The sequence below is a fragment of the Hippoglossus hippoglossus genome, chromosome 3 (assembly GCF_009819705.1).
Source record: "Hippoglossus hippoglossus isolate fHipHip1 chromosome 3, fHipHip1.pri, whole genome shotgun sequence".
NCBI lineage: Eukaryota > Metazoa > Chordata > Actinopteri > Pleuronectiformes > Pleuronectidae > Hippoglossus > Hippoglossus hippoglossus.
In genome coordinates this window covers 7089972-7113611 of record NC_047153.1, presented here as the reverse complement: position 1 = coordinate 7113611, position 23640 = coordinate 7089972, and the positions used below count along the sequence as shown (strand labels likewise).

Genomic DNA, 23640 nt, shown 5'->3' with positions numbered 1-23640 from the left:
CCCAGGTTTCCAAAATCAAACCTCTAATCTACAAATAAACCGTGCAGAAAGTTCAAACCTCATTTTCAAAATAACAAAAAGGCACTTGGTTAAATGACATACCGCCTAACAAGCGCTCCCTCTGCTCAGCCTGAGTTATATTTATACTTACTGACCCCTTTAACTATTTTTGAAAAGGACAATTCCTAATCTAAGGGTGTGGGTGTGTGGGTGTGTGGGTGGTTGGGTGGGTGTGTGGGTGTGTGGGTGGGTGTGTGGGTGGGTGGTTGGGTGGGTGGGTGAGTCCTGACTGGAAGTACAAGCGATTTTATCTGACATGCGTCTCTAGAGAGGATTTCACAGGATCAGCTGCCCCTTTGCTTCAAAATATGATACAGTGACTCTGATAGTCAACCACCAGAAATAGGACCCAACAGAAAAACACTGTGCTGCTTTAATTAGCTCAGATTTAAAATGTTTAGATTAAATAAGAAGTAACTTAATACTTAGATAAGGAAAACTCGGCTCAGATTTGTTGTGTTGTATACATACATGGAATGTTGCTGTAATACAATGTTAAGTAAACACAAAGTAAACACGCACTTAGTGATTTGCCGCATCCTGTTGTAAGTACAACATGTTCCCCAGACTGTCCTGTTCCAGCCTGTCACTCAGCGCCGGGTGCGATGGTGGCTCCAGGTCGCTCGAGGTCTGGGGGAGCACTCCGTTGTCCCCGGGCAGATCAGTAGCTGTCATGAAAAGTGCACAGTGGTGAAAGCCCTGTGGGATCTCGATCACTAGTCAACCGCATCAGGCTCCCCCACTAACCCAGATGTGAGCAGGAGGATAAAGAGATCGAGACCACCCGGCCTGGTTGTCTGCAGCACTCTAATAATAATAATAATCTTTATCTATAGAGCACTTTTAAAAACACATGTTACAAAGTGCATTACAACGGCAGCAAGTTAAAAACAGACCTAAAACATCAGGTTTAGAAGAAAGCAGGTAGAATAAATTAGTGTAGTGTAAACCAGTGCTGTGTAAAATGCTGTGTAAAATACTCTTATAAATTAAAAAGACAGTTATAAAGAAAGTTAACACTCTCTGATAAATGTATGTTTTAGGAAGAGACTTAAAGGAGTTGACTGAGTCAGCTGACCTGATCTCCTCAGGCAGGTTGTTTGGCCTGTAAATTGCAACCAAACAAACAACATGCTGCGAGTTTTACAATCTGAGAAACCTGTCAGTTAAGGAAAACCTGTTTTTATGTCCTGTTATTTTCTAAATCACCTCCAAGCTACACGTTGCAACAATTAAATAAAACTTCCAGAGGCTGGTTTTTGAAAAATGTTTAATAACTTTATAATTCAAGACAGAAATAGTGTAATTGTCTTTATCAACTCATTGGACTGGCTCAAAGTCTCAGCAGTGGTACAGTAGCTGTCTCATGAACACACCTGCCAGAAGTCGAGCCCTGCTGTTATCTGTTATCTGTCGGACCAGGCAAACCCTGCCTCACTATCTACCACAAAGATAACAACCCCTGGCAAGGCCATATTTGGTCTTGTGTCCAGGGTTGTGTTTACTCATGAGGACGCACCGTGCAGAGCACAGAAGCCTAATTACCGTGTGTTGTGTCATCCTGCAGCGAAGAAGTCAAACGTGATCTTTGCCCTGACACTGCACGGAGGCCACCTGGGCTTCTTTGAGGGCGCGGTGCTTTTCCCCCAGCCTCTCACCTGGATGGACAAAGTGATTGTGGGTTACGCCAACTCCATGTGCCAGTGGGAGAAACAGAAACCGCCATGCCAAAGTGGCCCCCTGACTGAGAGCTCCTGCGCAGAGGAAAAAGCCTAAACCTCCGGCCTGTACGTCTCTCACCCTCTCTCTCTGTTCCCTCTCACCCCCTCACCCTCTCCAGCACCACTGTCCCAGCACTGAGGAGACACCTGAACTGAACCTTAAACTGCTCTCTCTTCTCTGCCTTCTCCTCCGGGTGCTACTCACTGCTACTGACCCACACATGTCAAGCCTTCACCACAACCCCCCCCCCCCCCCCCCCCCCCCCCCCCCCCCCTCTAGTCACCATCACCTTACAGTATGTCAAGGAACAGAAACAATTAACTGCCTTTGTGCTCGTTTTCGTTGCGAGAACTTTTGACATTTTTGTTTCTTTACACGCACACAGCAATGATCCTTGGCGAACGGAGGCGTTGACCAAATATACGCTGGCATTAGAAGGAACACGAGAACGACCCTTTGAGTAGTCCAGTGAAAAACAAGAGCACACGAGAAGCCTCCTTTTTAAACCTAAATCAAGACTGTGCTGCAGAAGGTGTCTGTTTCCTGCACCTTTTTAAGAAGCTCACTGCTAATCACCGCCAAGGCCGTAGAGCCTAGTCTGCTGTCTTAACCAACACAGCGTCTTTGTAGTATGTTTGTGACCCACAGATGTAGTTTATATATCTGTGCGTGCCTGTGTAGACAGAGAGTTGAAGACAGAGCATGTGATCCTTGTGTTTTGGTTGGTTCAAATTCTCCGTTCTCTGTTCTTCTGGGTGAACTGTTGCTCCATGGTTCGTAGACAATGTTCAGTAGAGAAGTGTTACAGTGGGATTTTACACTTTACTTCCAGTTCACATCCTCCTGGCACCAGACATGACCAGGGATCAGCCCCAGACGGGACTCATACACATTCCCTCGGTCGCATTCTATCTTTTTGATTCAATGCACTTTAAACCCTGTATGACAAAATCTTTTCTTTCCTGTTTCTTTCCGTTTTTTTAACTCTTTATAGGTTTCATAGGTTTGAGAAGAGGAACTGGTAGGAGCGAGGATGATAACAAGAAGTTAGATGACTCAAATGTTCCCTGTGTTCTCTTCTGTCGGCGTCTTTGAGCCCTCTTACTTTTCCGTCTGCCTATGATCAGCTCCAGGATCCTGCAGAAACTCTGAAACCTTTTTCTTACTGCACAGACGAAAACCTGCTGCCCCTGCACACAGAGGCTAGTACCCGACCCTGTACCTCGTTTAATACAAACATCTTAGTACAATTGAGCCTGTGGTTTTGAAAGTTTGATAATGCTGTCTACCTATTAGTCGTTTCGTTGCTATTGATGGGAGAGCTCAGCAGCATGAAGCAGATATTAAGATTTTTATAATCTGAGCTGTGAGGTGTGGTGAGTAGGAGGGCTGAGGATGCCAAGCGAAACCAAATAGTATGATTAGATGGAGAAAACTGAATCCAAGAAAGAACCGACAGATTCTACAGTTTTAACGACTGCATTGAAAAGCTTTTCCTATTTTCTTGGCTGAGCGTTAAAGCCACAGCGACACAGCAGCGTGGACCGCTGCAAGTTACACTAAACACTAATCACAAATCTGTTTCGATCACATCTGGATGAGACCTGTGGACTTTTTCAAAACCTGAACCTGACTGAGAGCTTCTCTCAAACCTTGTAAGGGCCCAGGAAGTCCAGCCAAGCAAATCTGTATCTAAACACTGATGAGACAGTTGGGCAACAAAGGAACGTGCAGGGATTGACAACAGTGCATCTTAGAGCTTTTAGACCAAGGATTATGTTTTAATACAATCTGCCATGTTGTGGTGTTTATTCCAGTTTGAGGGAATTTTGGCACATAAAGGCAATTCATGCAACTGCACACTGTCAATCATAGAGGAGTGCAGAATATCTAAAACAATCAAATTAGAAGAATTTAATATCATCCGATGCTGAACAGTTTATCATTTGATGTTAATACTGAAAGACGAGAAAATAACGACTGAATATTAATTATGCCGAGCATCAGAGTTCATAATGGAAGCTTACTTTTGTTAAAGGAATAGAAATAGTGCTGTAATAGTAAATAGTGTCATGACTGAAATGGCTTAAACTTTTCTGACTTTCACAGAGTTTTTTTCTGTGATAATATCCAGACATGTATGTCAGTGATGAAAATATTGAACTGTTGATTCACTGATCTGATTTTATCCACATTTAGAATCTGTACACCGTGGTACGGTTAGAATGAGAGCAGGGATTGCTTTGGTTGGAAGTCCGCAGCCCGTCAAGACTGAATTCACGACACTGAAAGTGGAGACACTGAGTTGTATAATAACAGACTTTATTTAACTTTATTTATTATGGACGATGAGTGACATCACAGCCGAGAGTGCGGCTGTGTCTGTCTGAGCCGTCGGCCATTTTTTTCTTTCATCGTCCAAACCACAGATCACTGTTGCCATCGGTTGACGGGGAGACCGAACTACAACTGCCAGTCATTAATGGCACACATCCTCTCATTCACCCTCAGTGAGGTTATTCTGGTGACGGTCCACAGCTCTCATTTCAACAACGTCAAACAGTCCTGTGGGTTTTCTTTATCCTGGCCACACCAGGCACAAACCCAGTTTTCTGTTATCTGTGTTCTTTCTAAGCCGTTTCTCCCCTCCACCCTACTTTTGCACAGTAATACAGGTTTAGATGTTTTATTTGGATGTATTTTTTTTTTTGCTAGTTGATCATTTTGTGTATTTCTTTGTTTTGTATTTTGTATTGTTATTATGGCGTTTTGTGTTGTGCATATGCATCAGAGTGGGAGTGCTGATGAGTGAACTTGCAGTAAGTGTATACTGTGTCATATCACCACCTCTGATTTGACAAAAACCAAAACTTCTTCACTTTAAAAAAGGAAAAAAATAAATATATAAAGATAGAATATATAGAATTATTTGAGGGACCAGGGATGAAAACTAAAGGCAATAACCAACCGGGACCGATTCTCTTTTCTTTTTAGTACTAATGTGACGGGAAATAGTGTCAAAGTTTATTAGACCAAAACATGTCGCATAGTTTTCTCATGGATGTGGAATCTGACATGTTTTGCTGTGTCGTTATGAACATGTGCTCCTCTGTATTTATCCTAACCCCAGTGTTCAAGCATCCTTCTTTCAACATTGTGGGCTTGTTAGGAAGTGGAATATAAAAGCGTCTCATTGACTTAACATGTCGATGAATCCAAAAATACACCTTGGATCGGGGGGGAACATCGCTCAGTGTTTGTTTTTCCTCCTGAAATAATCTTGAGCCTCAGTAAATGGATGAGAGCCCACAGCACGTGAACCCACAGTGATCATTATACAGCTTTAATTTAGTGTTGACATTTTGATGCTGACGGTGAAACGGATGAGGCGACAACTAGAGGGAGCACACAGTCACACAACATAACTCTGATATCGAACCCTGGGTGTTTTTGTGGAAGAAAGCCAGTGGTGTGTGTGATCTAATTACAAGAGAAAATATGGTTATTGTGTTCCAAAATAAATTATTTTCTCAAAAGAAAAACTGTTTTATGGTGAAATGATTTTGATGTCAACGTCCGCACAAGTGTTTTTAATAGAAGCTGTTGTCTATTTCATTTCTTGCAGCAAAGACTAAAGACTGTTTTTAGAAATGTGTCTCCACTTCCTCCCACTATGAAGAAATGAAGCCAAACATATTCCAGAGACTAACACTGACCTCAGTCTGTGCAGCAGCCAGCAGTAGATGGAGCCCTGGTATCAAGATCCAGCCGACATGTGCTTGACCAATCGGGAGTCAGTCTCAGCTGTCAATCAAGACGTTTCGTCCTATTAAAAGCTTCAGATAACCAGTTATAAACAAACTTTAAAATAAGTACTTGGACATAGATAAGTGTGATAAGAACCACATAAAATGACAGACACCATGTTTGAGCAAAACGGATTACATGTGTGTTTGGACTTTATATCTGTTATATCGTCTTTATATAGAGTTTAATACGGCTAAATACTTGAATATTACCGTGATGTGTTTGTATTTTGTAGCTTCATATTAAATACATACTGGAACACAGACGAAGATGAGCTCGGTTTTTAAGTGGCTCATGAAAGAATCAGGGAGGAGAACAGTGTGTCATGAAAACCAGCCTGACTTAACACGGCAATTTAGATCAGACTAATGTAAACATCCTCTATGAAACAGAATTGAATCCAAACCAAATCTGATTTAATGAGGAAATCCTGGTTTACACTGGTAATCTTTCTTTGAAACACTTTGAGATTTAGACCGCACAACAAATTCTAAAAATGACAAATCATAAAACTACAGAAAAACGCAGACAAAAAAAACTATTTTATTGAAAATTTGACAATCAAATGCACTTTGTCAGAAGGAATCTTTGCGGTTCATCAGGCACCTGAACAAGGCCGTGGAGACAAGGTTGCCGTGGCACTGCGTCGGGGGGCCCCTGCTCCTAAAACAACAATCACATGCAGGTTTATCCATCATCAGTTTTCCCTCTTCACACCTTTCCAATAATTCACACAATAATTTCCTCCTTCATCCGACACGACTGTAGGCACAAGGCTGGTCTGAATGTTGAAATTCAGTTTTAAGGCAAAGACTGAAGTCTGGATGTGAGCTACGTCGTCACATGACCGAATCTCATCGTCCACCTTGTACAGGGACAACGAATGAATTCAGAGGTGGAGCAAAACTCTAAAATCACAAACAATAACCGTCAGTTATTCTCTTCGTAAAACATCTAAACATCCTTTTCTGTTCCCGTTTCTATCGCCAGTGTTACTCTTCTGCAAACCGTCCCCTGCTCCTAACTCTAGATACTTCTTTTTATTTACCTGAAGAATAATAATAATGATAATAATAAAAACCTAGCTTCAAATTAGACCACACATCTGATCTGATCACAAAAGAAGCATCTGGGGTGAAGGACTCTATCCCTTGGGTTTGAGATGTGTTTTCAGAGAGCAGTGTCTTCAGAGCCAAAAAGCTTGGTGGCGATGGCCTGGTTGTTGGAGGCGGACGCCTTTCCATCGAAATCTGCCGGCAGGTTCTCGGCATCGAATTCTTTCAAGTAGTTATCCAGCTCGTCGCCGTGAACAAAGACCTGAGGAAGAATGCAACTGGATCAGATGAGAGGAAAACTGACGGAAAACACAAACTGATGGCGACCGTTCGTACCCTCTCCAGCAGTTTGCTCTTCATGAAGGGTTTGACCACGTTGTACGTGGTGGTGAAGTACCAGGGCTGGTGAGTGACGTGGACCGCCTTGAAACGGGCGGGGAAGGAGTCCTGCAGGAGAGCACACACAAGATGTGAAGGTTCACAGGGTCTGAGGTTCGTCAACAAGACATTCTCAGTTTTTTAACTTTCTGTCTGACCTGCAGCATGTCCACCATCTTCTTCAGCTCCGTCGGTTTGATCCCCGAGGCGTGCTGCATGGTGAAGCCCTTGAAATTCTCAATCAGGACGAAGCCGTTGATCTGAGTCTCTTCGTTCTCCAGCAGCTTCTCCAGGATCACACAGTAAGCTCTCAAGATCTGACACACACACACACACACACAGACATTTGTTGTTTTAAGAAATGTGTGTTTACAGTTGGACAAATTACCCATTTTATAGGGAAAAATAAGTAGATACAACCAATACGGGCAAAAAGACTTTAAAAGTCAGAATCCATTGTTGCTTTTTGTCTCTTAAACATAAAGAATAGAAACATTTGAACAGTTGTTCATTCATTCATCCATTATCTATACATCTGGGAGCCGGAGCACATCCCAGCTGACATGAGGTGAGAGGTGGTGTCCACCCTGGACAGCTACCAGCATATCACAGGACCAACGTACAGAGACAAACAACCGTTCACACGTCAATTTAGAGTCTCTAACTAACCAAACCCCTATCCTCATAGTTTTTGGACTGTAGGAGGAAGCTGGAGAAAACACACTAACCCTAATGTAAATGTGCTCTGTGAGGCTGCTGCACATCTACCTCATCGAACGTGATCTCCTCCAGGTCCCAGTTCTCGATGTTGAAGAGCAGGACCACGCGGCCGTACTTGTCTCTGCTGGGCAGCACCACAGGGTAACCGGCCTCGATGGTGCTGCGGACCGCCTCGGGGGTCAGGTTCTCGAACAGCTCGGGGTACTCCTTCCTGAAGCGCACGTAACCTGCAGAGCGAGGGTCAGTCTGTTTTCAGCATTGTTCAGTTGGGGGTCAATACAGTTCTACAGGTGTACTATTTAATTTAGCAGCGTATCTGAGGGCAGACGATATTTTTCGCTTCTGGTCACATGAGCACTGACAGTTAGAGCAGCTCATGTTACTGTTTAACCCATTTGAGACTAAATGATTCATATTAGAGCAGCAAATATTTTCATCACCAGTCAAGATGCTCAATCAATAAGTTTTCAGGACAGTAACTAAGTACATTTATTCAACTACACACAAAAACACACATGGACCTGCATGATGAGCTGAACTCTCTCATCAGTGCACAAAGTCTCAGTCATCAGCTGCTTGTTGAACTGAGCAACACAATGACACCACTGTCTTAATGCATCTACAGTGCTGCACTGAGCCTCAACGCACCAATTAACCATCAAATGTGATGTGTGCGCATGTGAGAAAGTCCATCTACATGTGCATGTTGTGTGTGTGTTTGGTAATTAACACAACAGACCAAGTTCACGTTCCCATCATACACCATCTCTTGAAAGAAGAATAGCCCTGTTAGAAAAAGAAAATCACATTCCCCTCTCACACTAATAAGTTCTCCAAATATATTCACAAAGTTTTTTTTTTTCTTCTACCATCTCTGTGAGGACCAAAATATATCAAATGTTGATAGCAAAATTTAGAAAGAAACATTTGCCATAACGGCAGAATCATCAGACATTCTCCAAGCTGTTCTTTTTTTTTGTCATATACATTTTTTGTAAATGAAATGATGACACCATTTCATGAAAGTCAGAAACCTGGTCTCTGCTGTTTCGGCTCAGGAAGCGCTGTGTGGAGTTCCCAGCAGAACACTGTGGCTTCACAAGTAAAAGTAAGCTCACTGTCCTATTTGCACACAAAGGAGCTCTTTGTCAGGGGAAACTCAGAAGCATCTCAATGCCCCCAATTAATGAACATGCGCCTCCCGGTCCTGTGATGGGCAGGGTTCACGCAAACGAGGAGCACAAAAGTGGTCTCACGCTCATTTACAGGAGCAGCGGACTAACAGGCCGTCCCCTCTGTTCCTCACCTCTCATCAGATCGTGGGCCCTGACCACGTCAAACTTGCGAGCTCTGAGGAAGCGCAGCAGCAGAGAGTCGGGTTCGTCCCCGAAACGCTCCAGCATCAGTTTGGCCAGGTTGTCTCCCTCGGCCGCCCTGTCCTTCATCATGCCCCGCAGGTCCTTCAGCGACAACGCCCGCCTCTCCTCCGTCTCATTCAGCTCGTCCTTGGCCTTGAGGAGAAAGAATTACACAAACACATGAGATACTGTGGTCTCCAGGAACTGTTGGATAATCTGATTTGAACTCGTGTGTATGTGCTCCTAGTTGTTTTTGTACCTTCTGCACAGTGTGGCCGGGCAGTTTGTGGCACGGCCCGAACACCGGCCCATGATCCTTCACTGTCAAATGCTCCAGCTTGGAGCGCATGGCCTGCTCCTCCTCTGACACCATACGGAAAGATCCAGTCTGCATGAAGAAGAAAACATCACATAAGCTCGTCCAGGTTATTGAGAATCATAAGATGTGTTCCTCGCTCTTTAAAGACCATTCCACTGCAGTGTTCACACAGACACACAACACATCTGAGGTCCCACACCCCAGCTGAGCCACAGCAGACCCCAAACGACACACCCCACTGCTTAATCTGCTTCACATGATTACAGAAAGGACTTCTAAAGCCACTTCTTAAAAACAGCTTAAGGTTCCATCCCAGAGAGCCGGAGCATCTAGTGGCACAATAACAGCTCTGAGCAGCGAGGTCCAACATCCAGGATCCTGATGCTTCTCTAAGACCGAGGTTTTCCACCAGTGAACTGGGAGCCGGTGACAAAGTGACACTCAAGTGATTCAACTCACAGCAGCCATGGTTGCAGCGTCTCTCAGCAGCTTCAGCGACACTGGGAAGAAAGAAGGAAAAGAACAAACAGAACAAAACTACATCAAACTGTGAAGAAAACCGTGATGTTAACACATGATGTTAATGATGTGAGGGTTTTTTAATTAAAGGTCTTGGGATCAGAAATCTGAAATATGACACAATCTATAAATGATTTGCATAAACACAACAGGTGTTGTAGGATAAAAACATAATTTTCCAAATGTTGAACAGGACGAGTGGTTTCTTTACTCATCAGTGGAGCAGACATCCTCTTATATAACAGGTAAAAAAAAAACAGTTGATATCTACTGAGCACTATTTTCATATAAAACTATACAATCCCACATTGTTTCTCAGGTATTTCCAGTATATTTTTTCAAAATAATTTCCTGGTAATATCTGAAAGTGAGTTTAAGAACAGATGCTGCTGTTCTGAAGAGTGGTTTCTTTACTCATCAGTGGAGCACACATCCTTTTCTAAAGATGTTTCCAGAATCATGAGAGAAATGTGCTGTTTGCAGCTCAGTAAAAAAATACTTTAAAACACAAACTTGTGACTCTATTTCCTAAACCAAGGAGCAAGAAATTACTTTCTGCTTTTGTTAAACACCAAATAACATAATGGGCACTTTTTATGAATATGCAGATGCATTTATGTTGTAGGACATAAGAAGTCAATTTTATAGTTTAGCTTATATTTATATATATACAAATTCTGCAAGGCATTATGTCATTTTCCTCTTTGTTTGAATTATGAAACAAAGGAGGTACTTAAGGTTAAAAGAAACCTTTTTATTGTGCTATTTTTATGTCCAGATTAGTAGAAAAATCTGTGAACATTTGAAAAGACCTTAATTACAAGGTTTGGGTTTTACAAAGCTCACAGTGTATTTGATTTTTGTGAAACCAGGTTCTAACCTCTTGCTTTAACTCAATGAGGCACATTTGGGTTTGTTATAAATCAATCTGATTGCAACCTGAGGGCTGAGCTACATTTACTGGACATTTAAATTGCACAGTGTTGCTGATCAAATCCTCAAAAAGTTATTAAACAATATACAAATAATATTCCCAAAACATTCAGTAAAATGCTAAATAATGTTGATTCAGTGTGGTATAAAGTTGTCTATGACTGCTGATATCATTAGTGTACATCATGGTGCAGATAAAACCATGTGAAAGTTCAAATACAGAACATCAGACACAGCAGGACGCTGGATTTACACACTTCACAACATATTCACTTATTACAGCTATTGATAGTTTCAGAATCCAGTGAATAGAAGAGTTGTTCATCTAACAAGTTATTTAAATTTTGTATCATTTTCATTCCCAGATGATTTGAACTAAAGAGCTGAGCAGCCTTACCTTGAGCAGAGGGGATGAGAGGTGTAGTCAGAGTGACAGAGGAGACACGGAGGAGAGACGACCAGGAGGGGAGGAGTCACTGGAAACGCCACTCAGAGGAGGATTACAACGACACAGTGGATTACAATGAGTGGTATAATCTACACCATGCAAACTGTGACGTGCCGGAGTGGAGGAGGAGAGGCGTAGTGTGGTAAAGGCCTGAGACTCACTCTGGTGCTACAGTTTGTGGCAAAAGACAACAACAATAAAAAAGAACACATTACAACATAACATTTTACAAATCACACTGAGTTCTTACAGAAAACACGACAAGTAAAAAGATGCACAAAATACCCATTAACACATTAATAAAATGAAAAACACAACAAAAAAGAAAATGCATTGACATTTCTGAAAACACAGAAAAAATAGATAAATTGATTGACAGCAATAAAGACGGAAAACAAAGAAAAACAGAAAACTTTTTGAAATCGTTTCAGAAAAATACGTTTTGTAAAAGGCAGCAACAATTTTTTTTTTGCGTGTCTTTCATCTGTGCTGTTGTGTTTTGCACACAGACTGTAAATAAGGAAACTCCACAAAAGTGAAGCCAAACAGTCTCAATTGCCCCCTGGTGGCCTGCTGCAGTGTAGGTCATAAACCCTCCTCCATGTTAATAGAGGGGTCATGAATTAAACTAATAAGTCAAAATACATATTTTAGCTCGTTCCTATCACACTGCTGTTTGTTCAAGCGTTGTTTGTTGCAGTAAGTTTGGTTTTGAGTAGTTGATGATTGACAGCTGAGAGAGACTCGTAATCGCTTTCATTTTTATTAGATGTGATTTTATTTTGAAACCTAATAAAGTATCTCGAGGGGAAACTAAACAATGAGAATTCAATAGAAGTAAGTTTTAAATTACTTCATTCAGCCTCAGCCTACTTTATTATTCAGCTCTGGTACATCACACATTGTATTTTTTCTCACCACCTTCTCTTACATCCCGATCAGCCTTGTTGTTGACCCCGAACATGTCACATGAAAGGTGGGATTTGACTTATGAGACAGACGACCACCTGTGAGGCAGAACTCCCACTTCCACACATTCCTCTCCTCACATTCTTTACCCCCCCTCCAGAGGGAACCACTTGTTTTGGGTCCGGATCATAGATTATTCATCCATGATCGCACAACATCAGACACATGGTCAGGAACGAATAATCTCATGTTTTGTCTACTTGCGGATGGGAACATTTTAGCCACAGTGTTCATGATCCCCAGAGGATGAATCATACTGACTGACTGACCACTTCGTTTTCCTTTAGCGCCACCCAGGGGTTCACATTTGTGGTTTTAAAGTGAAATGCATAGACTGCATAAAAAGATGGAGGACAAGACAGATCCAAAAATTGAAGCCGAACCTGCAGTATAGGTCGTAAACCCCACCTCCTCCATGTTAGTAGATGGGATATGGACCAAACTAAGGTCAAAGTAGACTTCAAATCAATTGTTGAAGATTGTTAATTACATATATGATGCTATAAAAACAGAGTAATGTTCACACAGACTCCAAATGACGTCACTAACGGCTTTGCATAGGAAACCTTTTAAGTCCAGTGTGCAAGATTTAGGTGAAATGGATCTATTGGTAGAAATTTAATATAAAATAATCCTAGTGATGTTTTTACCATTGTGTTTCATCTAAATTGTATGAATTGTTGTTTTCTAGAATGGGCCCTTTATATTAAAATACTTTATATACATCAGGAGCAGGTCCTCTCCACTAGATGTCACTAAATTCTACACACTGAACCTTTAAACCTGCTAAACTACATCTATTTCCACTGGAATTTGTACCATTGATTCATTAAGATATGAACATTTTTCTATTGGAATTTGCACATTTTATTTTTCTTCTCTGTGTTGATAATTCTGGTGATTTGTAATCATACCCTTTATACCTATATACCTTTATTTTATTTCTAAATAAATAATTCATTTTATGCATCATTCAAGATGAAGATCAATGTGTATCAGATAGTGTTGAGTCAAACCCTAACAGGATATGCAAATGTTTTAACATTGGATGATGCTCAAGGCATTTCAAGACTGTAGCTCAACATTTATTGGAAATATTTTTTGGGAACTATCTTGTCTAGTTACATGGGTTTGTCATATTTGTCCGTTAATGTGGAGCCACAGCCAGGAGCCAGTTAGCTTAGCTTAGCATCGAGACTGGACACAGCTCGTCTGGAATCCGTCCAAACTTTGGTTAAAAAGATTCTAAAGCACTAATCACCATGTTATATCCAATTTGTTTCATCTGTGTGAAAAGAAAAAAAAAAGAAATGACAACTTGCAGCCCTCATGTTATTTGAACTGCAATACAAATGATTCAACTGTGCATTGATCTAATTTGCGGAATAATCGTTTTATTTATATAACTGACATTTTTACATAATTAACCGAGGCGCGCATATTTGTGTCTCCCTTCATGCCACCGCAGCATGAACGAGCAGAGCCTACATGTAGGCTGCGAACACATCAGCAATCTGCAGCATGTTTGACGGAGCAGCGAGTGCAGGCGCCGAGCTGATAGAAGAGGTTAATGAGCTGTGGGTGAGCGGAGGAAGCGTCAGGCCTCTGCTGGGTCTCCCTCCTCCACACACTGAGGCCTCTGTCCTCATCCAGAACTGGCAGACGCACTGTGCCCGCTCATTGTTCCTTTATCAGCTCCGCTCATTAGTGGATGCTCATGATTGACCTGCTATTCCCTGCGCAGACACAACCAGGGGTTAACAAAGCCTCCATGTTTCACCGCAGACGTGGCCATGCAAGTGGTTTTGTCCCCGGTATCCAGTTCTTTGATGTGAAGGGATTCCTGCCAGTTATGTCACCCTGAACACTGATGAACACAGTGTTATTTCCTCCACATTACGAATCACACTGTTTGACTGTTGGGATGAAGCTCAAGTTGTTTCACGTCTAATAACAAATACTAAGTAACAAATACTTCAGAGACTTCAAATCACAGGAATGTTCTACAGGACAAATAGTTTGAAATGGTCTTTGTGGCAAACGCACATGTGACACTAACATTAACAAGGCTCCTTTTGCCAGGTGACTCACTGAGTCATGATAGTGAGCTACACAATATTCAATGACAATAAAAAAGTTATAATAATAAAATAATACCAGGACCCTGAAACCAAAGCAGCTTAATTAAAAGCAAGATATTGAAAATAAAAGAATAATAAAACTAAACAAATTGAACAATCATAATTATTCAAACCTGTTTTTTTCTACAGTGGCGTTCAAGAATATTTTCTGTGACCAGGTGGTCATGGGACTTTTTAAGTTTTAACATCCTGCCCCCTGTGGAGAAGGATAAACACTCCCATCTAGTGGCAGCAATCATCCAATGGCATCAAGTGAAACCTAGTGGAAACTTTCATTACCAGTTCATGCTGTATTTGATTTAAGATTTCTTTAGATTTATCATTAGAGGAAGAAAGAGTAAAACCTGTGAAATGTGTTGAATTAAACTGACACAAAGGCGTCGACATCTTTTAACAAATCAAAATTATTTATCTAACAGTTTGCTCTTTCTGACATAATAATCTCACACTTGACATATTGACAAAATGTAATAAATAGTTTTAATTTTACTTTGATTTATTCTTGAGTTTGTATATGATGTATTGTAACGTGTCCTTGGTGTTAGATAGAATAAATCAATTCAGTTTATTTAAATGAATTATCATTATTATAATCATTAGGGACATTTTTCTCCCCACAGAACTGGAAACTGTTTCGGTTTCTCTAAGTTCTCGACTTCACTGTGTACATTGCCATGAGATAATGTTTGTTGTGATTTGGTGCAACACAAATAAAATTGAATTGAAATAAATATTTGTTTAACATAATTAAACATACATACATAAACAAAAGAGTAATTTCTTTAACATTAAATTGCAGTTCAAGTATGACTACATCAAGTATGAAATCTACTGTGTGTTTATCGTTATTTTCTAAATCCACCTAACATTTGATTAGAGATTGGTTTAAAAATGGATAAATAGTATAAATAATGGTTGAATGGACGGATTTGATTTTTGACTCTGAAACTTTTGCACACAACAAACCAGCAGATGGAAAATTGTTCTTTGATCTTTACTCTCATCAAGTTTACACAACAGACAACAAAGTCTTCTCTCTCATGAGGTGAATAATCATAAGGCACAAAATACGGTGTAGGTGAAAAAGTGTTTAGGACTTCTACACATGACAATACCCGTCTGGAAGCAGAAGTACAAACTGTTGCTTTTCTGGGGGTAAATTGTTTCATCAGTCTCGGTCAGAGTTCCATGAATGAAAAAGAAAAAAAACTGATAATATGAAAGTCGGAACAAAATATGAGACGCGACATGTTTGAATTGGTCTTAATAAAGCTGCTGACATATATACAAGTGTTTTACCACAAAGAAAACCAAAACGATCCAACTTCCTGATATTTGTTCTGCCCAGGAAACAATCACATGACAAACTAAAACAGGATTTGAGATTAAACAGAGACGCTTTAAAACTTAAGTCACAAATATACACTTTTGTAAATTCAGTGCACATGCGTATTATCATTATGGTAATTTTAGAAATTGTAGAAAAATACAGTCCCGAGCCCCGTGCGTTAATATCAGTTTGCAGAATTAATTCTTTATCTTTCATTTCTGTCCATTCAGAATTTTAAAGCTTCTGTTTCTGTCCACATTCCAAATTCAAAACAGTTGGAGTGGATAAAGTGGGAACACAGTGTGAACTAAACTGGGACAAAGGTCAGCATAATGTAAATAATAGTTATCAGCTTGTTTAAATAGAGGATGGTAGGAGCTGAGCTCATTAGTGGAACTAACAAATTATTTACTGGAAAAGCGCAAAAAAAAAGAAAAGATATCCAACATATTTTCTCATTATTGCCCATTTTCTTTTTTTTCCCAGCACAAACCTTCTTAAAGCATCTGAGAGTCAGTTAACTGGAAGAATTTTAGAAATGTTGATTGTTTAAAAGCAGCCAAAAACTGGAAACTACTTCTAAAAGCATTGCTCTAAAACGTCAGCATTTACCAAATAAGACTTTGTCAGTGGAACCTTCATTAATAAAAAATTCCACCAGAAGGTACAGTGACCAACAAAGTGAAGGCACAAACTCTTTTTGGGAACAAGACGCTGTCAGACGCGCTTCTGATGAAATGTAAACATATAAAATCTGGAGGTACCGCAACATAAAACATGTAAACATGTAAACATCATTCATACAACCGGACCTTGTGTTTCCAGTGGTTTCTTCCATAGTAAGGTCTGCGTCAGTGGGTTTGTATGATGCCACAATGGATCAGAACACGACCAGTGAAACTTTGCAGCAAGTTGTTCCTCTTAACATAAAATCCTTTAAAAATAAATGTTTGTATGTACACAAATCTGTGGTATTTTAAAAACACTAAACCATCAACAACTGCTGTCAAGCTCCGTTGCACCATAAAAACTTTTTCTTATCAGTGCGTAAGTAAAGCTACTTCTTCTTTTCTAATAGAGACCATTTGTCCTTTTGTACAAATGTCGCCCAGCTGCAGCAGTCGGAACAGCGAGTCCGGAGGCCACATCCCGACAGATCTCATCCTATAAACGTCAGAGCTGCCATGACGCTGAAGCCCAGCAGGATGAAGAGCACCTTGAGCAGCTGCTTCCCGGGGGAGTTGAGCTCATGTGGGAGGATCTCCATGAAGGTGATGTAAATAAACGTCCCCGCAGAGAGCCCCTCCAGGACGGCCTGGATCAGCACTCCGGCTGCTAGTTGGGCCTCCACCACACTGATGCCGATGCCGATGCCTAAAGGTGACATCAGGGCGAACACGCCGATGTAAGCAGCCACCCACAGTGGACGGACTGCGCTCTGGACCAGCTTCACAGACAGGCTGAACACGATGATGCTCTTGTGGATGAGTATAGCGATGCAGATCTCTAACACCTGCAGAAAACAAAATGAACATTATAGTTTCTCTCTCCTGTTGTGGCTCCAATGACGAAGCCATGACCGGCTCACACATCCCGAGAGAATACAGCAGGACAATGTCTAGAAAATTCAAAGTGAGCAAGTGAGTGTGGTGATCGTGTTTCTAAGAGATGACAAATTCACATATCACATGATGAAAAAGAGATGTCATAAAGACTTTGGTGATAAGAATTAAACCTGCTGTCTATGTGCTCTACCCAGGCTCCGCCCCTCACCTGGCACCGACAGCTTCCTGCTGCGTTCTTCTCACGTGAAAGGAAAACTCATGTCTGAAAACTGTGCACTGTTCTGTGTTGTTATTCACCTGTTAATCTTACCTGACATATTAACAATCTCATTGAGTGAACCAAAAACAAGAGTAATCCATTGTAAAATAACTGTTTCTAATCCAATGATAATGTTAAATCAGTAACTGTCCTTGAATACTCATTTACAGAGGAAACTTTTTTTTTTAAAGTGAACTTGTTTTACCTGAGTCCGATTTATTATTTTATGTCTAATTCATTGTTCTTCAACTTTTTCCACCATTTCACTCTCCTGTAGCATATTTAATTGTAATTTTGATTAATGTAGTTAAACAAAATGTTGTGTACTATCTATATTAGATTTTGTTTGCGTATTTTTCATTTCAAAATCTATTTATTAATTTAATCTAGAGTTATAATTTTTATAAATAATGAATTAGGTTTGCTAGTGAACACACATATAACTCAAAACTACATGAACTGAAAGGTCCTGAGGGGAAACTGATATAGTTTGAGTATAGAGAAAACAGCTGAGGGCGTCTTGTGACCAGAAGACGCACGACAGCGAGTTTCTTTTTCTTCCAAAGTCCTGAAGCAATTAACTAAAACCCTGCTTTTTTTATAGATATATGACACCAATGTAAAAATCATTTCAACTTCATTTGAACTGGGCTCCAGGCTGCTGATGTTGTAGTTTTCTTTTCTGAAAACAGCATTTTTTCAGCAGTCACAAAGAAGTCACTGTCCAACTTTATATATATTATATATGTTATAATAAAAGATTTCAGGTTAATAAATCCTATGAACACACTTCTACTTTGGGGAAAGTGGGGAAGTAGAGAAAGCTACAAATGTTATATATTCTGTGGGATATCGAGCAGCTTTAACTTTAACAGCGTGTGAAGAACATTCTCTCTTCTTACCTTTGAGTCTGTGTTCTGGAGGCCGATGGCGAGACCCTCAAACACGGAGTGGAGCGAAAGCGAGAGGAAGAGCATGAAGGAACGAAACGGGGAATGAGCCTGAAAGTCAACATGGACGTGGTGGCCGCTGCTCTCCAGATCAGCGCTCGCTCGACGGCCGTGTCCGTGCCCGTTGCTGTCGTCCACTATAAGGGGGGCCCTCTCCTCCTGAGCCCCTCCCATGTCCTGGCAGGTCAGGACCATCTTCTCTAGTATGAGGACCATGAAGAAGCCGGAGGCCATGATGAACTCGGGAAGAGGGAAGCTGGTCTGTTTGAGAACGACACAGAGGTTTAACAAGATCAAGATTTGTTGAACAGAGATTTTAACAGACTGTAGAATTGTATCTTTTTATAGAAGAAACATCTGGCAAAGCAAATAATCCTATAACATGGTGAGTTTGATCAAAGTCCAAGACTGTGAAAGATCGATAACTCCATTATGGCATTGATCACTTGTGCTTACTTTATTTCCAACATTTATTTTCATTCTTTCACAATATTGAAGAATAAAAACAGGTCAACGTTTTATTCCTTAAGAAAATAGAATAGTACTTCAGAATAGACTACAGTGCATTCGTCACACACACAGATGTAATCTCTGTGTTTTTAATTTAGTCAATTAACTGAATGACTAACAGAACATTAATCACCAAATATTTAAATAGTTTTGATGTTTAAGTAAATTATCAGGTTAAAACGTCAAACATTCTCTGGTTCTAGCTCCTCAAATGTCAGATTTCTGTTTGAAATATTTAGAATTTCAAATTTAGTGTTGGTTTTGGACTGGAAGAATTTTAGAGGTGCATTTTTCAATGCTCTGTGACATGTTATAGACTCAATCATTTACACATTTCCAATAAAAACCAATCATAATTTTTGTTGTTTATTGGTTGTTGTGTTTATTAGACCCTGGGTTTGTCCAAATCCCTCCGTACTTGGACGTACCTCCACGTTCCGCTTGTCCAGCTCCGTGCTGATGTCTGACAGATAATCTGGAATGATGTCGAGCAGACATGCTGCCAGGAAAACCCCTCCGGCAAAACAGCTGATCAGACTCAGAACTGTGCGGTGGGTTTCTGTCAATGATTACAATAATGACAAACTTTATTTGTATGGCACAGTTCAGGCATAAAATACAATACACACACCTACTCACATAAAAGCAGTTAAAATAATCATGATAAAACAATAAAAAAAAAAAAAAGAATAATAGAATAGAATTGATTATAAAATTCAGATTAAGATAACATGTATCAGAATGATAATGGAAAGACAAAAATTCTTATATTTCCACATGAACATACACACAAAGTTAATAAAGCATATTTTCAAATGTTAGCCCCAGTGTTGTTTTGTGAAAACAACACTTATGATTCTCTGTGTGAAATAATGGGACATTTTACATTTTCTAACTTGTCATTATCAACTGGTCGAATAAAACACCTAGTAACCCTATCGCTGAATTATTGATGATACACCAGAAATCCCTGAGTCTCCTTCCTTCCAATGTGAAAATAATAGTCGGGGGATCATGTGACGCATCCTGGGCTCAACAGAGCACAAACGTTACTTTCACTTCCTTTTTTTTCTAAAGAAAAGGCCAAAGTTCACCTTCCTCACAGCCTGTGACCATGTGTCAAGAGGGATTTTAGTCTCCAGGCTTCATCCCCGTCAGGTGACTCAGGTCCAGGGGCGAGGGCAGGGTGTGTTAATATGATAAAGAATGTGTACATTACATCTTAGTGTGGATATAAACCACAGTAACACTTTAATGGAACAATATTTATTTAACCGTGTCAGCCCATCACACATTAGATTAACAAACACCATTAAAATAATGGGTTGTTGGGTTAGGTTTGGTTCATGATCAATGGCTGAAGCCCAGCCTGTTACAAACTGTGGTGTCAGCAGCTGTTATCAGGTCGTTAATGGTTTGTAGGTCCCAGTTGATAAAATCAGCAGATGTTTATAACGTCCACACAGCAACACTGTCCTCAACTGAAATGTGATTAAGTCACACAGGAGCCTGAAGGAAGGGAAAGTCTGATGCACCAAACTTCATTTCAACTTCTGTTAATTTAAGGTTTACTTGTGTCTGTGTGGAAACGAACACATCACACAATAGAAGTGAATACTGCACGTGAATCTGCGACTTTCATTTGTTAGTTCGGCGTCGTCATTAAACAAAACAAGTAATCTTAAGAAAATAAAATTAGAAAATAACTTCACCACGACACACCCTGGGTGGGTGTGTATATGAGGCGGGAGGGGATTTCTCTCTGAAAGATGAATATAACATCTGATTCAAAACGAACGCACACACTTGCTCACGTGCTTTTCTTACGTTAATAACAATCAACGTACGAACCTGTTCCATTAGGGCGCCTGAACCATTTGACCCGGGCGGGGATAGATCCGAAGAAAAGCGTTAGCAGCAGTAAACCGACCAGAGCGCCGATTTTCACCTGCAGCAGATACTCCATGACTCAGCTCGGACTGTGGCTGGAAGTTCCTCTAACTATCATCAGAGAAGCAGTGAAGCAGCAAGAAGCTCCTGCTCACGGACACCGAGAGATTCACGGAGAGAAGAAGAACAACAAGCAGCCGCCGTCATGTTGATGTTTGGGAAGTGGTTCACTACGGTGGCCGAGGAAGGTCAAAAAAAAAACCCTCGCTGCTCCAAATGAATGGGCGGAAAGAGGAAACTCGTGATTCACTAGTTGGATATAAAAGTTTCTGCTGCCAAGTTGAATCGATGTGTTATCGATTGACTTTTGGAAGCACATCTCTGCCACTGTGATGGAAAACAGAAAGATCCTTGAAGTCATTATAATGAGAAACTATCTCAAAATAATGACTTAGTATCTCATAATTATGACTTAGTAGTTTATTACTCACTAATATTGTTGGACTACTAGTTAGACTACTGCCACAAATACTATTAAGTACTTATACTGGAAGTTTGGAATCTACTTTGGTTTAAGTTTTTAGATAATACAAACAATCGTCAAAATTTATCTCAAAATAATGTGTGTGTGTGTGTGGGGGGGCAGACTGTTGTTGTTGTTGTTGGCACAATCCAAGCACTCACTCCATTTCATTAAAATTATCCTTTCTTTTGCTGTGGTGCAGTAATAATAGTGATAGTCAAAAAAATTGACATTGGTAAAAGTAATAAATAAGTAAACATGCAAAATAACAGCAAGGAAGTATAAAATAGAAATAAAATAGAAATTATATATACAATTGAAACAGAATATATACAGTGGAATGCAGTGCACATTAGCCATTGAGTTCCATAGTTAGGAGTGAGTATTAAATGGATAATAAATATTGTACCTATCTTTCCTTTCAACACTTTTAATTTTTATGTGTGAATCATTGATCCCACCTTTCCGCCTTTAAATATCGTCACCTTCTTAAACTAATGGCCCAAGTCATTCTTTCAGGTTTTTCAGAAAACACAAAAAAATGTACCAAATATTGAATATATGATATTTATTAATAATTTCACTCAAAAAGGTTATGACAATAGATGACTCTTGACATTGTCAATTATGTAACATAAGAGGAATAAATTACTTAGGCAAATTTTTGAACATGCCTTTGTGACTTAAGCAATTTTAAACCTTCAACTCTTTTAACAATAAAGCATAACTAACAAACTAACTAAACATAATGCTGAGGAGGCATGTGCATCTCCTCACTTCTCCCTCCAGCTCTTCTTTGCTGGGTTCTTGACTGATGCCTATTAATGTGGCAAATTGTCAAAGAAGTGATGACACTCAACGGGCATGACGTGTTTCATTGACTGGAGGTCCTGGAACTTTCTCTCCTCGATTGGCAGAGCACATGGAAACATTGTTATCCATGCTATCGGCTCATTTCTGTACCCTCTGTGGCAGTGCTTCCCACGCAGAGTCCTTCTAGAAGGACAGCTTGAAATTGACCTTGCCTTCACTGCTAAACTGAAGAGCCCGCAAGTGATGCACAGTCGGATCTCCAGCTTTTTTGCCTGGTCTGATGCTAATGAAGTAAGATCCAATCATTTTCAGGAACTCATCATGCTCGAGCACCTTCACATGGTAAGGTGATGGCCTGATTCTTGCAGTCTGGAGTATGATTACGTAGTCTCTCGGGGTGAAGATATCCGTAACTATTTTGCATTCAGTAATACTATGCATGCTTTCACACTCCATTTGTGTGTGCCCTGCAACAAGTTATTTCTGTGTTGTTAGTACCCCATATTTCCTTGCAAGCTCAGAGAATGCATTCGCCACACATGCATTGCGGTTCTGATAACCGCAACCGTCGCTCCACACTATGATCTCCTTGAGTTCTGGATGGTCTTTGATTAAGGTATTGCCTGCTCCATCTGAAACAGAGTCTTGGCCTGGTACATGCTTCATCTCTTCAACGATGGTCTCATTGTCATTTTCAGTGGATGAGGCCTGATCGGTGTCAGAATTGTCAAGTGCATCTCCTACCAAAAAGGAAAAACATTTCAACCCTTTGAGGCGTACAGTCACAAATGTGTGATCATTCTGAAACACATTCATTGCCTTGTGGTCACTTGTATTAAGCTACATCAGGGATTCTCTAGGCACTGCACAACAGGCATACTATAATACCGGTCAAAAGATGTTATGATTACTAATATTATTAAATAAAATCACAAAAGTAAAGAGGATCCTTTGTAATTTTTTAGTTATACACATAATTTCTAGCTGTTAGATTACAATACGGTATTCAAATCTTTCTTAATTAGATCATGTAATGTGGAAAAAATTAGACAAGAGCTTTAGATGAAATATTGTTTGAAAAGACAGAAAAGAGTTCACAGAAAGCCTGTCACTTGTAACAACCACTTGTTTACCAGAGGGGGCATCATGAGGAGAGGGTTTAGGCAAAAAATCATTTTGGTCTAAAAATGACTTAGGCCATACAATGATAGTAATGGATGGATGGACAATAAATAAAGTAAGATAATACAAACTAAAACAAAATATATGAAGTAATAGATGGATGGAAAATTACATAAAATAAAATACCAGCAGATGTCACCCTGCGACCAAGTCTCACGAGCCGCTCTCGCCCTCTGCTCCACTCGAATG

At 40.2% G+C, this 23640-nt stretch overlaps 2 protein-coding genes and 2 long non-coding RNA genes across 6 annotated transcripts in view; 2 read left to right on the top strand and 2 right to left on the bottom strand.

Annotated features, from left to right (window-relative positions):
* Positions 1-1164: 1164 nt before the first annotated feature.
* Positions 1165-3429, top strand: LOC117759581. Its single transcript, XR_004613511.1, has 2 exons — positions 1165-1847; positions 2777-3429. It is a non-coding gene; the product is annotated as an uncharacterized LOC117759581 (long non-coding RNA).
* A 971-nt stretch (positions 3430-4400) lies between these two features.
* The window catches only part of slc39a1 (solute carrier family 39 member 1), a 37042-nt gene continuing 17802 nt past the window's right edge, over positions 4401-23640 (bottom strand). The window contains exons 3-8 of one of the 2 annotated variants that reach the window (XM_034581780.1): positions 20895-21113; positions 19472-19602; positions 18486-18794; positions 16835-17272; positions 16661-16770; positions 4401-4412 (exon numbers count right to left, since the gene is read on the bottom strand). In XM_034581780.1, the coding sequence (XP_034437671.1) occupies positions 16919-17272; positions 18486-18794; positions 19472-19602; positions 20895-21009 (909 nt within the window). In that variant the 5' untranslated portion in view covers positions 21010-21113 and the 3' untranslated portion in view covers positions 4401-4412; positions 16661-16770; positions 16835-16918. Of the gene's footprint in view, positions 4413-16660; positions 16771-16834; positions 17273-18485; positions 18795-19471; positions 19603-20894; positions 21180-23640 lie in introns of those variants that run through there. The other variant, XM_034581778.1, reaches the window with a different exon arrangement.
* LOC117759577 (retinaldehyde-binding protein 1-like) lies at positions 6246-9919 on the bottom strand. 2 transcript variants are annotated; one of them, XM_034581777.1, is made up of 8 exons: positions 9879-9919; positions 9360-9488; positions 9049-9253; positions 7791-7969; positions 7181-7339; positions 6981-7091; positions 6744-6906; positions 6246-6710 (listed from the first exon to the last, which is right to left on the bottom strand). In XM_034581777.1, exons 1-7 carry the CDS (start codon positions 9885-9887, stop codon positions 6760-6762), a joined length of 939 nt encoding a protein of 312 aa, XP_034437668.1. In that variant the 5' UTR covers positions 9888-9919; the 3' UTR covers positions 6246-6710; positions 6744-6759. The 2 variants fall into 2 exon arrangements, with proteins under 2 accessions (XP_034437668.1, XP_034437667.1); XM_034581776.1 differs by having other exon boundaries at positions 6246-6906.
* On the top strand, positions 7203-11593 carry LOC117759583. The gene is made up of 2 exons (XR_004613513.1): positions 7203-7324; positions 11237-11593. It is a non-coding gene; the product is annotated as an uncharacterized LOC117759583 (long non-coding RNA).

What these genes read in the sequence shown, in the direction of transcription:
- LOC117759577 (XM_034581776.1), bottom strand. An exon ending in GGCCCACGATCTGATGAGAG is followed by an intron (nt 7,970 to 9,048) that starts GTGAGGAACAGA and finishes CTCGCTCTGCAG; the next exon opens with GTTACGTGCGCTTCAGGAAG. An exon ending in AGAGCAAACTGCTGGAGAGG is followed by an intron (nt 6,907 to 6,980) that starts GTACGAACGGTC and finishes ATTCTTCCTCAG; the next exon opens with GTCTTTGTTCACGGCGACGA.